We start from the raw sequence: 17282 nt of genomic DNA on the forward strand, positions 1-17282 counted from the left end.
TGAATGCATATGAATTCTTATTCAGCTGGAGATGCATTCAGGGAGAAGAGACCCTGCTTAGGGACAAGGGAACATATCAGCATTTGAAGATGGGCCCTCCTGGTCCCTGCACGCGCGCGTGCACACACACACACACACACACACACACACACACGCGTGCACATGCCTGCATACGTGGACACACATCGGGGTTGGCCTTCTCCTAGTTTGAGCACAATAGAACAATATCTTCCTCCTTGCCCCAGGATGATAGACTCAGATAAGTTGTGTGGGAAAAAACACAGGAAAAATAATTCAGACCCAAAAGAACTCGAAACAATTTACTAGAAAATTACTTAAAGAAGGGCTCCAGCAAGAGAAGAAAGAATCAAGAGATAAAAAGATGTGAGGTGGAGGTAAAGGGTCATGGAACTTAGCAGGGTTACTGCTCCAATAGCCTACAGTAAAGCTGCTCAAACATCTCCGGCCTCCCTGGAAGTCAGCAAAGCCCTGAGCTTCCAGAGGAAGGAACGCTGGAGTCTGGGGAGGAAAGGCACCACTTGACACTCGCAGCCGGCGTCTGTTCTGGAGCAGGAGCTGTGGGAACACGTGAGGGTCGTAGGCTGCCTATGAGGCGGCGGCTCAGCCTCCAGGAGCTCTGCAGCTTCCCACGGGGGAGAAACCTGGCTAGGATCCCCTCACACTGCGGTGAGGGCAGGGAAGCGTAAGCACGTGGCACATTCCCAGAGCCTTCCACCACTTCCCAAGGAAGAGAGCCCCGTAGACCTATCCGAGCTGAGGAGAAGCCATCGGTGCCGTCCCGTCATCGAGCAGAAGGGAAGGGATCACCCATCCTGTCTCCCAGATCCCCCAGCTTGCAGAAACACACGTTCTGAAGTTGTTTCTATGGACACCCAGAGAACCAGTGACGGAGAGAAAGATGTTGAAACAAGCCAGAGGAACAAAGATAAAAACTACATAGCATTTCAGAAGCCATGTGGGAAAGAAGAGAGTGGGACGCAATTAGTGTCAAAAGAAGAAAGCTGACCTACGGTCTAGAGCCTGTGAAACTATTTAGTGTCACACCAATTCTGTCACAATCCTCCCAGAGTCCTCTCTTCTTGGCTGCCAGTTCTGTGATTGAACAAATAAGCACAGCAAACTTGTACCCAGTCACAGAATTTTAGGTAACTGTGTGTGTGTGTGTGTGTGTGTGTGTGTGTGTGTGTGTGTGTGTGTGTGTTTAAAAACAGAAGTATAGCTGGGCAGGGTGGCTCACGCCTGTAATCCTAGCTACTCAGGAGGCTGAGAACTGAGGATCACAGTTCAAAGTCAGCCAGTATGGTTTTTACAGTATTTAGGATATAGTTACATTTTTTTGTCAGTTGTAGGGCTTGTAACTATATTCTAACTACTGTAAAAACGATATTCATACTATAAACTATTACTTTTTGGAAGTTCATATTTAACTGGAAATTCTGTATTTTATTGTTAACTCTACTCTCTGGAGGATCTGCCCAGCCCCCGTGTGAAGCTGAGATACTGACAGCCCTAAGCCCCGAGGCTGACCCAGGCCAGCGTCCCCAGCCACCGTCTTTAAGCTGCTCTCAGCAGCTCACTGCACTGTTAGCAGATTTCTGAGAAATGCACTGAACACGAAGGACAGTTGTAAAGCAGCACTGAGGAGTGACCTCAGGTATAGGAAATAGTTAAGAAGGTGATTGGTGCCGGCACCGGGGGCTCACACTCGTAATCACTGCTACTAGGCTAGACAGGACCCTGGATATCTAGCCACTTCTTCCTAGCGGGAAGTCTGCGGACACAAGCAAAAATCAATGGAGCGGCATAAGCTTGTCACTAAGAATGGGGACATTCAATTCTGAAAGCCGGTTGCAGCACTGGAAGTTAAGACTCTGGGGGTGAAAACAATAGCAGTGACAAGGAGAAATAGGCTAGTTTTGCTTGTTTATTTTTGCACTCCTGGGAATAGAGCATAGAACCAGCACCTTGCACACCTTAGCTCTGAGCAACAGCCCCGCCCAGGGCACTTGATACGCGGCTCCTTTTGCTTTTGTCCACCAGGGCCAGCAGGAGGCACTCAGCTCACCTTTTGTCAAAGGCTGCTTGAATGAGCCAGAAAGCCCAGGGGCAGCTGACAGCCAGAGATCTTACAGCCCAGGGAAATGGACTTTCCCTAAAACAACCAACAAACTGGGCGAACTAGGCACTGGTGGCTCAGTCCTGTAATCTTAGCTACTCTGGAGGCTGACACCTGAGGACCGTGGTTCAAAGCCACTCTGGACATCGAAGTCCAGAGGCTCTTAAAATAACTGGCACGAAATACAGCTGTGACTCAAGAAGCACAGCTTTAGAATTGAGGAAAAACCTAAGAGTGGGAGGTCCTGAGTCCAAGCCCCAGTACTGGCACACATGTATTGGTACGCACATGACTGTGCACACAGACACAGACACACACAGACACAGACACACACACACACACACACACACACACACACACACACACACACACAGACAACCTGCTGAGAAGCTGGATGAGCTCCTCTTCCTTCAGAGGGCAGCCGCAGTCCTGCAGCAGCCGCTGCAGCCTGGAGAGGGATATGCAGCCAGTTCTGACTTTGTCCTGTGTGCTGAGAGCTTTGCTGATCTCTTTATAATGTTCCATAAGCTTATCCCTGAAAAGAGAAAATGCTTCAGATACCCCAAACCCAGAGAACCAGCGACTTCCCCAGAACATGTGCTGTGAGGCCTCCATGGCTGCCTCGACGGCCCACCCGGAGGATTCTCAGGCTTGGTGGAACATTTTTATGAAGAAGTATCCCAGAAAAATGTCTATAATGCCTTATTACCACTGTTATTATTATCAAAATTACATTAGAGAAATTACAACCTTGTCGTTTTACTAAGGTTGGCAACGTAAAAATGGAACCAAGGACTTAAAATAAAGAGCGATTCTTGAGGCAGAGGACCAACGCCCTCCCGCTCTGCAAACCTTGCTGGGCATGCAGCACCTGTCTCGAGTGCTCGGGCACTGGCACCTGTAGGACTCAAGCCGGCATCCCTAGGGGAAGTGACATTAGGTGGCAGATATTGAGAATACTTAGCGCACATGCATTGCTGGGAAAGGAGAAGAGCCAGAGAGGGAGACAGACACCTGGTAAGGCATGGAGGGTACAAGTGGGCTTTTCTGGGCCTGGCATCCCTGAGCAAAGACTGGGGATTGAGGCACCTGCAGGGAAAACTGCCAAGGGCCCCAGGGCGCCAGTGCCCAGCCCTCCGGTAAGAGCAGAGGAGAGGAGGAGTCAGGGAGCATGCGGGAGTGCCCCATCTTGGAGCAGGTGCAGCATTACTGTGTGCCCCAGCAGGCAAGACAGGGGCCTGGCTGCCTCCTCCACGTGCACTGAACTCAGGGTTTGGGTGCCGTCCCTGAGGTTTTGTGCTCAAGGTTGGCACTCTACCACTTGAGTCATAGCTCCACTCCCAGCTCTTTGCTGATTTACTGAAGATGAGCGTCTCATGGTCTTTCCTACTCAGGCAGTCTTTGAACCACGATCCTCGGGTCTCAGCCTCCTGAGCAGCTAGGATGACAGGCGTGAGGCACCAGCCCCCAGCTACGATGGTCTAAAATGGCATCTTTTCGTGTACCAAGCCCATGTGGCAGATAGAAGACAGGCTAGCCCTGCCCGAGGACCAGTCTTCACCTTGTGGGGTGCCCAGAGCTGTGCCTGCTTCCTGGCTGTGGGGTTGATTTTCCCGCAGACTACTCAAGCCTCTGTGATTTGATTCAGGAAAATTCGTCCACTTCTGCTAGTGGAATGAGAGGGTATAGAGGTTGTGAACTCTGAATAGCCTTGCATTTGATCTCTGACCTGCAGAGATTGAGTGTAGCTTCTCTAAGTTCAGCTCTTCCACTCCATGGAGGCCAAGGCCTGCCTACAGGGCCCAGATGCCACGTGGGCTTTGTGGGCTCTGGGGCCATCCTCAGGGAAAAGAAGGGCTTAGTGGCTTATCCCTATAGCTGTCCTGGTCCCTCCCTGTGCTTGTAGATAGATATATGTGGGACAGGACCGTCTACAGAGCAAGTCTGGAAAACACAATTATTGAAACAGTGAAAGCAGAACCCGAGGAGGGGCAAAATAAGGTGGTAACGTGGATGGGCGGGGCAGACAGGAGTAGATTCATGTGGACATTTCCCTTGTGGCCTCTGGCTCAGAACTGCTCATCCAACTCTGGGCCCCTTATCCTGTCCCCACGGCCTGGCCTTCAGGCGCTCTTCCTGGTGTGATGAGTCCAGTCACAGGGTGTAACCAACAGTGGATACATAATCCTTCAAAATGGAAGCAAGTGAAGTCGGGGAGAAAAGTCACATTTCCGGGGGGGGATAGATATTTTTCGAGAATTGAAACATTCAGCATTTCTTGGGCTGGCTTCAAGGCAGTAATCATCTTGCTTTCAGAGTAGATATGTGCACCATGTGAATGAGGCCTGGAGCACAGATCACAGCCCACTGCCACACAGAGACGGTGTTAGTCCACAACACACAGCTGCTCAAGGGCCTCGTCGGGCTCTCAGTCTGCATGGAGAACCAGAGGAGGACACGGCCTCAGCCAGCAGCAAGGCCACTGGGCTCTCCTGCTCACTGCCTGCCCACACCAGGCGTCTGCGGGGTTTGCTCTCAATCCCTCTCCATGTGCATTCTAGAACCAGCCTGTAACACGTGGCTATTCTGATCCTCAATCCTCTGCTCAGGCACTAGGAAAAGAAGCCTGGAAAAAAGTCTGAAAAGTATATTTTTAAAGTATATTTGGGACACTCTCAGATTCAAAGGACAAATGGAAACGTCCATCTCTTAAATCATCCTGACTTCCATCTTGCAATAGACCTGCATTTGAGGACATAGAAGAACCTAAAAGATACCCTGGATTTGGGGGTTTGGGGTAGCCTCAAAGACCTGCTGACAGTGAACTGCCCAACAAGCATGTCGCAAAGGGAATTCCCGACTTTGAAGAAAATAGAAGCCAGCCACGTGCGGTACGTGAGCAGGTTGTGACAGTGTGAGCTCACAAGCCGAGCCCGCCGGTTACGAGTGGTGGGATGCAGCTCTTCAGCTCTGGCTCTGCCAGAGCTCCCCACAGCCCCCAGAACTGGTGGTGCGCGCCTTGTGTGGGAGCATGGAGGCAGGAGGCCTCCCCACAGATCCTCATGATCCGCACCGGGCGGGAGAGACGAGCTGAGGACAGGAGTGGGTAATGAGGCCAGCCCTGTCTGCCGAAGATAAATTCCACTTCTTCATCAGTTTTACAGCATATTTGATTTATACTGATTGAGCACACATTTTATGACGAATTTCACAAACTCAATTCCCCTCCCTCTAGCTCTGTGACTCAGTAGCTTAGACATAATTCAGGGGTGCATGCCAGTGGCTTTCCTCTTAAACCCTACTTCATTATTGTGTCTCTTCTCCTTGTCCTTGGTGTTCTTTGGGGGATTCTTTAACAACAACTCATCCAGGCACTCTGAGTCCTATTTGGAATGACGGGGGGGGGGGGGACAGATGGACAAAAGGGAGCCACGACAGTCACATGTGCAGAACCTGTGACACGTGACAAATCTGACTCTGTGGTTTTGATTACGTGGGCAGGTGGGGAGCCATGGCAGAGCCACACATGTGGACCTGTGTACGTGGCAGTGGGGCTTACCTGTCTGCTTATTCTATGGCCACATCACTCATAGCATAATTGTGTTCTGTGTTGTGGGTGCTACAAATATGACAGGGAGAGCTTCCAACACAGAAAATCACAAGTACCACGCCTCATCACATGCAATGGCTGCCTCTCACACAGCATCTCCGGGTCCTTGCAGACAGATGCACGTAACTGGATGTCATTCTGCCTGCCTGCATACACAGTTCTGCACACTGGTCCTTCATGAGAAACACTTCCTGGCGTTCCCAGGCACACGCCCCAGCATATTCCCTCAAAACACACTTCACTTCATCAGCCCAGCCATCCATCTATCTACCTCTCCACCCCTCCATCCATCCATCCACCCACCCATCCATCCATCCATCCATCCATCTATCCATCCATCCACACATCCATCCATCCACACATCCATCCACACATCCATCCATCCACACATCCATCCATCCACCTATTCACACATCCATCCATCCATCCATCCATCCATCCATCCATCCATCCACCCATCCACACATCCACGCATCCATCCATCCATCCATCCATCCACACATCCATCTACCCACCCACCCACCTATCCATCCATCCATCCATCCATCCATCCATCTATCCATCCACACATCCATCCACACATCCATCCATCCACCCACCCACCCATCCATCCATCCATCTATCCATCCACACATCCATCTACCCACCGACCCACACACCCACCCACCCATCCATCCATCCACCCACCCACCCATCCATCCATCCATCTATCCATCCACACATCCATCTACCCACCGACCCACACACCCACCCACCCACCCACCCATCCACACATCCACATACTCACATATCCATTTACTCACCTAGCCCTTCTTACATGCATCCAGTCCACCTATCCATCCCATCCATCACTACTTACAGGGTTCCTATCAGATGTCCAGCACAAACATCTCTGGGCTGGGCCACACCTTATGTGGTCCACAACCAGAAAGAGTTTCTATCAAGGGTCACTGTCACTGTACTGCCTGAGAGGGACTCGATGACCAGATGGGGCAGGACACAGTTCTCTGGCTCAGCACCAGGTTCTAGAAGCTAAGTCAGTGAGTGAGCGAAGCAATTTTCATGGTAACTTTGCCAGCACAAGTTGAAAGGCACCATTCTAAAGCAATTTTTCCTGCCAGCTAAACAGACACAGAATCCAGACCCAGTCCCCAGCACCTGTGAACCCACCTGGCTGGTATGGTCTTTTCTGTGACCTGTTGCAGCTCTTGCATTTCTTCCTGGAGCTGCTGGGGCTTCGTGAAGTGGCCCAGTAAGTTGAAATAGTCCTCTGTATAGGGCCTGTGGACGGCTGGCAAAAAGCCAATGCCCAACTTCTGTAGAAACTCTTGGTAAGTAATGTAGCCTCTTCCCTCGGTGTCATAGCTTTAAGGAAGAACAGCAAAGCTTGAGTCAGTAGCTACAAAGGCATGTTCAGGCCACCCCTGCGCTGCAGTGAGGGCGCTGCTATCACACAGGGGCCTGGCAAGTGGCTAGAAATTCAGTTGCCTGCCTCTGTCCTGACCTGCTCTCACTCTCAGGGACTTAGGTGCACCACAGCTTGAAACCTGTTCTCATCAAGGAAAGGTTACTTCCTGTATGACCCACCCCCAGGGCAAACAAAGCCAAAGTCACAACGTGTAACTGGAGGGACAGTCACAATTATACATGTTAAAACCATCCTTCCATACCCTCGACTGGCCCAAAAGGAACTAAGGCTCAGGGGAAAAAAACAAAACTAAAACAAAAACCCTTCAAAAAGCATATTCCATCTTAAAACTTGAATAAGTGAATGCTACTTGATTTCAAGAATGGTAAAAATTCCCATTTTCCCTTAGAAAAGAAGCTGGTTACACATAATCGACTAGAAAGACGAAAAAGAAAACAAGATAAAAAGTCTATTATATGCCTTTTATGTCATTTTCTATTATTGTGATTTTTTTCTGAATTAAAATTCATTAAAAAGGGCATAATGAGATTTTTTTATCTCCCAATGTTATTCAAATAGCATAGAATTGCTTTAATAAAAAATTAAGGCAAGTTGTCAATTTTCTTTCTTTTATTAAAAAAAAAGAACACTTTTTTCTCACTTAAAGCTCTTGGCTTCTCATCTAATCGATAAAAATGGCATTTGCGGATGTGGTTTTTTCCAGGTAAGCTTTGCTTAGCAACGCAGCATGAGATGTATATTTGGGCCCTCTCTGGAGCCCAATGTGTCCAGGGGACACGCCAGGGCCTCCCTGTTGCACACATCCCTGCCCACTAGCTGGGAGCTCCCAGGACAGTGGCAGAGACTCCCCCCCAGTCACTCCCCTAAAATGTGCCCTGACAATAAAGGTAGTAATGTGCTTGTCTGCGTTCTGGAGGGTGGAATGGTGGATGGGGAAAGCTGCTCTGGCAGCTTGGGCAATGCTCTATCTCTTGTGCTGAACTTTGAACATGCCTGGTACCCGAAGGTAGCAGCGCCCAAAGCCAGGGCCTGGGGGAAATGATGGTCCGTCAGCCCGCACAGACCTGCGGCTTCCCTGCTGTGGTGTGTCCACCCGTCCAGGAGCAGGTGAGGAAGTGGCCCTCTGGTGACTTCTTTCCCAGGGCGGAGAGCTCTGAAGGCCCCAAACAGACTGAACAATCCCCACGTTCTAACAAAGCCATCACAGGTACTTCCCGCGTACCTGTGACCTGTGTGACTGTCACACCAGCAACAAGGAGAACACTGCTTTTACAACAAAATAGCACACCCACGGAAGAGCCCGGGAGCCGGGACTCCACCCTCCGGGGCCACACTGGTCTTGGTGAGCGGCCCTGCAAATGTCATTAAGACAGTTGTGGAGGGTAGTTTAACTCCCCCTGGGGTGGTGGTCTGTGTGTGTGTGTGTGTGTGTGTGTATGCGTGTGTACTGCGTGTGCCACATCCTGAGCTTCCACAGCTCCAGGGCCAGGCACCTTTCCCTTAGTGCAGACAGTGAGACCCAGACCAGCCTATCTCAGTGAGAGCACGCTGCAGACTCTGGCTGAGACAAACCCTCGGGGAGCTCCCAGGGCTTAACCTTTCACCCCTCTTCTAGGTCTAGACACCATGATCCACCCTCCCTTAGGGCCTCAGGGCCTCTGAGGACAGGAGGGCCCGTGCACACACAAGGCCTCTAGGGGTCTGAAATCCTGTCTCAGGGTGGCCGTGGCTCTACCACGCCCTGCCTTGGCCCAGTTCCCGTGTTTCCTCTCTCAGCTGGATGGCCACCTTCCTAAAGCATCTCCTGGGGGCAGGGGCCCCCAGCATGCAGGGACTCTGCCTAGGCCCTCAGCCTGCTGTCTGCAGGTTCCAGAGAATGGCACTGCCTCCCCAGAGGGGCTTTTCTACAGCAGTGTGTGGTGGTGTCCCTCACCTGCTTGATGCTTAAACTGAATGAAAAGGCACTTCTTAATTACTTCATTAATAAAGATCATAAACATGCTCTTCTCATCACAGCGCGCAGAAGACCAGATTGCACAATTGCAACTAAAATATTGTTATGAATGTGAATAATAAGAGAGTTAATTCCGCTTACATAACCTCACCCCTTCATTACATAATCCTTTGTGCAACATTAAAAAAAAATCAACTCGCCTATAAAGGTTGAATTTTAAAACGGCTCAGCAACAGATGTGCCAGGGAAAATGAGCTCATAAACAGAAGCCCCATAAAAACTTGCATTTGCATTTCAGCATTGGCCATTAATTTATGATATAATCAGATCACTCTGCCCAGTTGGTGTACACATAGCATTTCAGTGGTACACACACAGTTTGGATACGCCTGCATCCATTATTTGGTGTTGCTGAGGATATCTTGGTCTTTTGTGACCATTCTCACAGGAATTATCTACCACATAGGAATTTAGCCCAAGTGATAAGGGCAAACTAAGGACACAATCCCCAGGCCATTCCCCCCTAGGTGACACCACCAGAGATACGAGGAATTCTCCTGGGTGCCATCTTGTTGGAGGAAGACCTGATGGCTCAGACAGCTGCTCTTCAGAATGGATGGGGCCCAAACCCTTCCTCTCTTCACCCCCTCTCTTCACCTGAGACTGGCAGTGCAACATTTCTTTAGGCTGTGCTGGAGTTCAGCCCCCTGAGCCTTGGAGAAGGTCTCTGTGAGCCAGAGCCTCGTGGCGAGCAGCTCCCAGGTGAACTTCCATCAAGATCCTGTTCATGCACCGCCAGCCTCTCCCGCTCCAGGTTCAGAGTGTCTGATACTTGCCAGCCGGGCACCAGCAGCTTCTCCACGTGTGGCCCTGGTCTTGCTCCCTACCGGTGGCAGACCGAGTCCTCTGTGCCCAGGAGCGTTCCATGGTCTCTTTCTGTACTGGAATCTAGACACAGTGCTCTCACTGCAAGACCCGTGTGTGAATACCCTTCACAACACATGCATCACCATTATGCTTCCACGGGGTGCACTGCCACGCTGCCTCTCTCCCACCAAGGGCTCTCCTGTGCACTTCCCTGGCACATTGTTATCACCATATTTCTGCAGAGTTGGTTTTAGATCACGCATGGCTGCATGGCACCGGATGAAGGAAGGCTAGAGCCAGTGCTGAGTGTGACACCACTGTGGAGCGGTGGTGTCAGGCTCTTCTCATGGAAGCAGGGCCCAATCCTCAGTTCTTGTTGCCCAGAGCTCCTGTTGGGCACAGTGAGGTGTGTACGTGTGTATCTGGCTGGAAGCATACACAGAGCAGTCGCCTTTCAGGTCTGGAACCCCAGGATGGAGCACAGGGAGGGGACTTAGAAGAAAGTCTGCAAGTTGCTGTTTGATGGAAGGAGGGAGAGCACAGGGCCCTGAGACCCCAGGCTTGCAGCTCCTGACCTGGCTCTAGTCTGCCTTCACCACTGGGGCCAGCCTCCCCTCATAGTCACCCTCCTCATCTGCCAGCCCCTCTACCACCACTGGGATGGGGAATTAGAAGGCTTGACCAGCCCTGGGCAGCTGTGACCTTCTGGCCACAACCTTGCCTGCCGGGCAGACACTCCCCAACTGTGACAAGATCACCTCTAGGAGGTCACCTCCTGTGCCATCTCTCTCCAGCCTTCATTTCTCTCCATTCTGAGACCACAGAGGACCCAGCATGTCTAAGCTTGCAGGGTGCCTCCTGCAACTCCTCTCCTCCTTTTGGCCAGCCTGATCCTCAAATCCCCACCTGGGAGCGAACTCTCCACTGGACAGAGCCATTGGACCTGCCACAGACTTGGTGCCAACAGGAAATAAAATGTTGGCGTTCTGATCTCGAGAGTTGAGAATTATTAATTCACTTCCACAACATAGACGAGCTCCTCCAGACAAACCCAAAGCTCTAAACAAGTGCACTTCCCTTCAGAAGCGCTTAATAAATGTTGAGAGAAGAATGGTGCAGAAAGGTTCTTTCTTGTCTATAGTCTGCCAAGTTTTCTAATGCTCACATTTTCAACAGTACAGTGTGCTATTTTCTTCTTTGCTTCTGCCTTCCCAGTTCTGGGGGCTTCTTGTTCTGATGATGAGCTGGCTGCGGGGTCACCCTGGCTTAGCTCCTCAGGGACACCGGGGTGCAGGCGCTCCCATCCCCTGGGGAGAATGCCCATCACCACCACTGGGTGCAGCCGGGGTCTCCACCACCATGGCAGGGAGGGAGGCTGGTCCTCACAACGCATGCTCTGCCGGAGCAGTGGGCCAGGGGGTTAAGACAACCATGAGAGAAGGAGCATGCCATTAAGCACAACTGGTTACTGTCCCTGCCGCATGGTCAGGGCAGATGGACAACTGTCTAAAGTGACTGTGCTGTCATACACAACCACAACACTTGGCTACAATTCTTATGCTTCTTGATGATGCAGGGCGACCTCCGTACTTGTTTAGTGTCTGGCACTATCCCTTTTGACAGCTGGTGGAGCCCAAGGCCCTGTGGCTGAGCCTGGCACCCTAGGCAGGTGTGGGAGCAGCATCCCCTGAGCTGCATGCTGCTTGGCACTCAGGGAGCTGCCTGGTCTCTGGGCATGGTATATTAGAAGCATCGGGGAGCAGCTGGCAGCCTCTGTGCCATCTCTCTACAGCCTTCTTCCTTTCCTGAGACCTCCGGGGACCTAGCAGTCGGGCTGAGCTGTTTTTCTATGAACTCTGCCTTCAGGACAGGTCCTGGCCTTGGTGATCAGGTTCAGCTTCCAAGTAGTGCTGCCCCTCCACCACCCCCATGTGCCCTGCCCTCTTCTGTCCCGCAGTGACGTCACGCTGGTGTCACCCTCGTGGGCTCAGCAGGAGGCCCTTACAGAGGACCTGGACAGCAGCTCTCCGCTGTGTCTTCCTTTTGTGTTTCCCTGTGTGGTGGTGCTGGTGAGGGGCCATGCCACGCGCTTCTCTGTGGTTCATCCAGCCGTGGCTCTGGCTCCTGTGTGGCACATCAGCGTCTGTCTCCTGGCTGGGTCAGGATGAACTTGGCTGGCTTCCCCTGGGTCCCTTTGGAGCCTGGCATCTGGGGAACAGTTTGGGGCTCTCACGCAGCCCCTCCTCTGCTGAATCACTTCCCCCACAGCTCACGCTCCCAGCCCTTCCAACACACTGTCTGTCATCACTCACTGAGGACACCTGCTTTCTCATGTCCCCCACCGCCCTGGCACTCTTCCTGGGTGCCGTACACATGGCAGCAGACACCAGCACAGGCCCCACCTCATCTCTTCTTCCCTTAGACATCTGTGCAGAGCACCTCCTGTCTCCATTGCTGGGGGGGTGTGGACAGGTGACCCTTTGAACTCAGCCCTCTCTTTGCAGGCTGTGCCATGGAGAGTGGCACACCTGTCATCTGGTGATCCCAGGGACCAGGTACTACCCCTGTGCCATGCCAGGTTATGGCATCATTTGTGGGGGAGGAACAGCCAAGGAAATGGTTCTCTTCTAACCTGGTCCATATGCCACCCCAACTACTCAGCCTGTGAGTCAGCTATACATGTTCAATTTCATAAGATGAACAGAACAGTGGAGATGGCACCTGATATTATAAATATATTTTGTACCACTCAACTGCAGCTTACATAGGAAAGATGGTAAGTTTTGCGTTATGGGCTTTTTAGCACAATAAAACAATTGGGAAAAAAGGACAGCAGCTAACAAAAATCCCAAATCAATATAGATTTAATTTGATTTTTTGAAATGTACATACATCACAAAATATTCCTTAGAAGTAGTTCATTTAATGAAATAAAGTCAGAATAATCCATGTTATAATTGGCAGAGCTTACTGGGGACTGCGGGCTGGGCGAGGAGAGAATGATGGAGTCAGTGAGTGAGCACAAGGACATGCAGGGCAGTGGGGGGATGGGGTGCCAGGAGGGACGTGGCCGCTGAGACTGCAAAGCAGCGGGAGCACTGTGGGGGGGGCGCCAGGCTCCTCCCCAGCCCAGGTTCACTTCTCTGACACACGGGCCCATTGTTGCTCTGGGCTCCAATGCCTGTCCGCTAATTTTTTATATGAAAAAGTAAGTAAAAAGCACAAAGAACACTGCTTGAAAGCCCAGCCACTGTGGAGGCCTCGGCCATCCCGGGGGACACCCACAGCATGCCATTTTCTGAGCTCCCCTTTTAGCCGTGGGCAGGGCCTGGGGACAGCTGGGGACACCTGGTGGGTGGTATTCATTCCTCCAAGGGAACCCCTTAGCCCTGGGTCTCACATTGTTTGCTGAATGGATGATCAGATGATCGAGGCAAAGGTCAGAGACCACAGGCTCACATAAGAAGAAGCACAGAAAGGTCAGGTGGCTAGAAGGAAGGCAGACAGCTGGTGGGAGGGGGAGTCACGGCCAGGTTCCTGGCTGCAGCGCTGTGGATGTTAACCAGTTAGCATCCACAGTGTGAGAACAACAGAGCAACAATGGACCACGTCTGACCATAGCAGTTTTCAACCTAGGGTAAAATCTGCATATTCTAAGCATGGTCCTTACGCACATATAGAATCATTAGCCCAGTGTCACAGTGAGTATCTTCCCCCAGTGAAGGGAGACATAAGCCATCACCTATGCAACAAGAGTTCACGCCTGTGTGGCCCCCAGGCTGTCACCTGTGGAAAGAGGGCACATGCGTAGCTATCTTTCATGTATGTAGGCTCTCCTGTGGACTGGACTTCAGCACCTCTTGGTCCTGGGCTGGTGCCCTACCCAGGGCTCTTATGACCACTGAATAGAAGGTGGACCCCCATGGCCTTACAACTGGCTCTCCCTGAACAGTCTTCAGGGCACTTAGACCACAGCTTTGTTCCTGCCACAACCACATCAGAATCTCGCTGGCCCCGGCTTCATATATTCCAGAGCGGTGAGTGTGGTGAGAACATCGGCTTTGCCATCCTGCCGGCCCCTGAGCACCCCGTGCTGCTGCTGGTGAAATGCCCACTGCCCCAGGCCGGGCATCGGTATACAGAACGGCCTCTAATCCATCTTACCACCTTGAGGGTCTGTTTCCAGTCTCCACCACCATGCCCACTGTCTGATTCTGAATCCCAGAGCTTCTGTCACCCAGCACTGGGCTCTGGTCATCCATGTGGCTTCTCTGCCCTAACGCCTCCCGAGCACAAGGACCAGATAGTCATCTTTTAAATCATCCCAAATGTCAGCAGGTGTGCGGGCCACATTTTCCTGCGGTGTGAAGACAATCTGTAACTCAATTGTAACTATGCATCGTCTGTTGAGAAGGAAGCACATAAGGAGTGTACACTGACCAGGACTGATCTTTTCAACCACAGGGGTTTTGTGAACTTCAGGTTGCCTTGCTTGAGCTTGCTTAGCCAGTATTCTACCACTTGAGTCATGCTTCCAGCACAGTGTTTTCCTGTTACTTTTGGAGAGGGAATCTAGTAAAATTTTTCTACCTGGGCTAGCCTCCATGGTAGCTCTTCTTTTTTTTTTTTTAAAGATGTTTTTAAACCAACTCGGGCAAGTTTTATTAAAGAAAAATTATGCACTGTTTCCTTTTCTCCAGTTTGTTCTGGCATGCTCCCAATGGCATCGGGATCGCCTGGTCAATGACAGCCGGCGTGCACACTCCGCAGCGTTTCCCATACGCTGTGCCCAGTTCAATATCTTTGCCCCTGTGGTGATGGACACCAGTTTGGGCCAACATAGTGTAGTACTCTATTTCAAACTGCCTCAGGCTGGGCAGTTGTTGGCGACAATGACCATTTTCCCTTTGTCCTGTCGGATCACCCTCAGTCCGCTTGTACCCCAGCACATACTCTTCATAACAAGCTGGAGTCTAGAATTGATCGACTCCAGAGATTTTTTTCATCTTCTTGGCCACCACTATCTTCCTGCCTTAGATATGGGAGGGTTCCCAACTGAAAGCAGCTCACAGGATGGCCAGGAGGAGAGAGAGGCCTCAGCTGTGGTTCTTAGCCTCCTCACTCAGATAGGATCAGAGGCAAGAACCATCAGAACCCAGCTTCATGTTACTTTTCTAATACAGACACAAAACAACCTGCCAACTAGGCCAACATTTCTGCTTCTATTTTAACAGTGAAAATCTAAAAAGTCTCATTAGTAATACACCCTGAAGCAGGGACAACTACAAGGGGGAATATCAGAATTTGGGGGATTGATTAAAAACATCTAAATCTAAATTACATTTTAAAAAAACGAAGCCGGGTGCTAGTGGTTCATGCCTATAATCCTAGCTCCTCGGGAGGCTGAGACCTGAGGATCACAGTTTGAAGATAGCCAGGGAAAGAAAGTCCACGAGACTCTTATCTTCCAATAAAATTGGAAGTGACACTGTGGCTCAAGTGGTAAAGTGTTAGCCTTAAGTCAAGGGGTCTGGGGCCAGTGCCAAGACCCAGAGTTAAGGATGCCTATGTTAGAATGCATTGTCAGTTTAAGAGGCCTTCAGGAAAGTACTTCAACTGCCTGAGGTTTGGTTATTTTTATTCCAGAGATTACTTATGTATAAAAGTCATGTGGAGCTGGGCACCCGTGGCTCTCATGCCTGTAGGCCTAGCTGCTCAGGAGGCTGAGATCTGAGGATCGCAGTACAGGGACATCACAGGCACAAAGTCTGTGAGATTCTGACCTCCAATTAGCCACCAGAAAACCAGAAGTGGTGCTGTGGCTCAAAGTGGTAGCGCACTAGCTTTGAGCTAAAGAGCCCAAGTTCAATGCCCAGGACTGGCAAAAGAAAAGCTGTGCAGCCTCTGCCCTCGTCTCTCAGTGCTGGGAAAGTACTTTTTCCTTTATCCACTTCTCATTCGTCAGCTGAGAAAGTTCTGCTAGAGTTAAGTTCTGGGGAGTAATTTGTTTCTCTAAGTTCCAGCCTCATGGACCTACAAACTCCTCAGGCTCAGTACTGCTGACATAGGCTTAGCCTGGTCTTCTACCATCACACACACACACACACACACACACACACACACACACACACACACACACACACACACACACACACACACACTCTCTCTCTCTCTCTCTCTCTTCCCCTGAATGGTGATGGAAGACTGTGTGGAATTCTCTGCTGGGACGGAGCATCCAGATGCACTCACCTCTGCCAGAGCCTCTCAAATTCCCGAGGCGTGAGGGGAATGTCAAAACCATACAGAGCATTCTTGATGTCCCTTCGCCGAAGAATGCCGTTGCCCTCCGTGTCAGTCTCAATAAAGTTCTGTAATAATACACACAGCACGCACATGTGTGTCAAGGGCACATAAATACCATCGGGGCCCGAATCATAATCTTCCTATCATCACTTAATTGGAGCACATGTGTGCATTTGTACATGTGAGTGTGCATGTGTGGGTTTGCACACCACTAACAGCCTATTACATGCGTTTGTGCATGCGTGTACATATGTATGTGGGTGCACACATCTGCATGCTACAGAGGCGTGCACGTGTGCATGTTACAGACAGAGGAAGCTCTTTCCTTGTCCTCAAGTGGACCTGTGTGGGTCTGAGGTGAAGGAGAAACTGGCGGAGGGTGGGGAAGGCCTGCCTGTTAGCGTGCTTGGCTCTCCCCTGCTGGTATGCACTGAGGTTTCTGGCCAGACACAGACTACACACTGGTGAGCTCCAGGGCAGACAGAAAAGCTTGGGCCTGCCTGCCTAGCATGCTGTGCACAGCAACAGGGCACCCACATGTGGCTGTAGGGTGCAGGTCGGCACAGCGAGGCTACCACACTGAGGACAGAGGCTTGAGGATAGGTGACTAAAGGGACTAAAGGTTATATAGAGAGCCTCACACTGAGAGTAAGCCAGGAAAGAACAAACGAAAAGGACCAAATTAAGGGCCAGGAATTTGGCCTAGTGGTAGAGTGCTTGCCTAGCATGCACAAAGACCTGGGTTCGATTCCTTGATACCACATACACAGAAAAAGACAGAAGTGGTGCTGTGGCTCAAGTGGTAGAGCTCTAGCCTTGAGAAAAGCCCAAGGACAGTGTACAGGCCCTAAGTTCAGTCTCTAGGACTGGCAAAAAAAAAAAAGGACCAGATGAAAGTAAGTGGAGACATCCTTTTTAACACATTTTGTAGAGTTAGGTGCCTGCGGCTCACGCCGGCAATCCTAGCTCCTCAGGAGGCTGA

General features: G+C 50.9%; 1 protein-coding gene and 1 pseudogene across 1 annotated transcript in view; both read right to left on the minus strand.

Annotated features, from left to right (window-relative positions):
• Positions 1-17282, minus strand: part of Efcab6 (EF-hand calcium binding domain 6) — a 153747-nt gene that overhangs the window by 30094 nt on the left and 106371 nt on the right. The window contains exons 23-25 of the mRNA XM_090328864.1: positions 16247-16365; positions 6918-7112; positions 2517-2672 (exon numbers count right to left, since the gene is read on the minus strand). Coding sequence (XP_090184990.1) covers positions 2517-2672; positions 6918-7112; positions 16247-16365 — 470 coding nt within the window. The remainder of the gene's footprint in view (positions 1-2516; positions 2673-6917; positions 7113-16246; positions 16366-17282) is intronic.
• Positions 14274-14996, minus strand: LOC150067665 (large ribosomal subunit protein eL30 pseudogene; annotated as a pseudogene).

The sequence above is a fragment of the Megascapheus bottae genome, chromosome 2 (assembly GCF_031878675.1).
Source record: "Megascapheus bottae isolate mThoBot1 chromosome 2, mThoBot2.hap1, whole genome shotgun sequence".
NCBI lineage: Eukaryota > Metazoa > Chordata > Mammalia > Rodentia > Geomyidae > Megascapheus > Megascapheus bottae.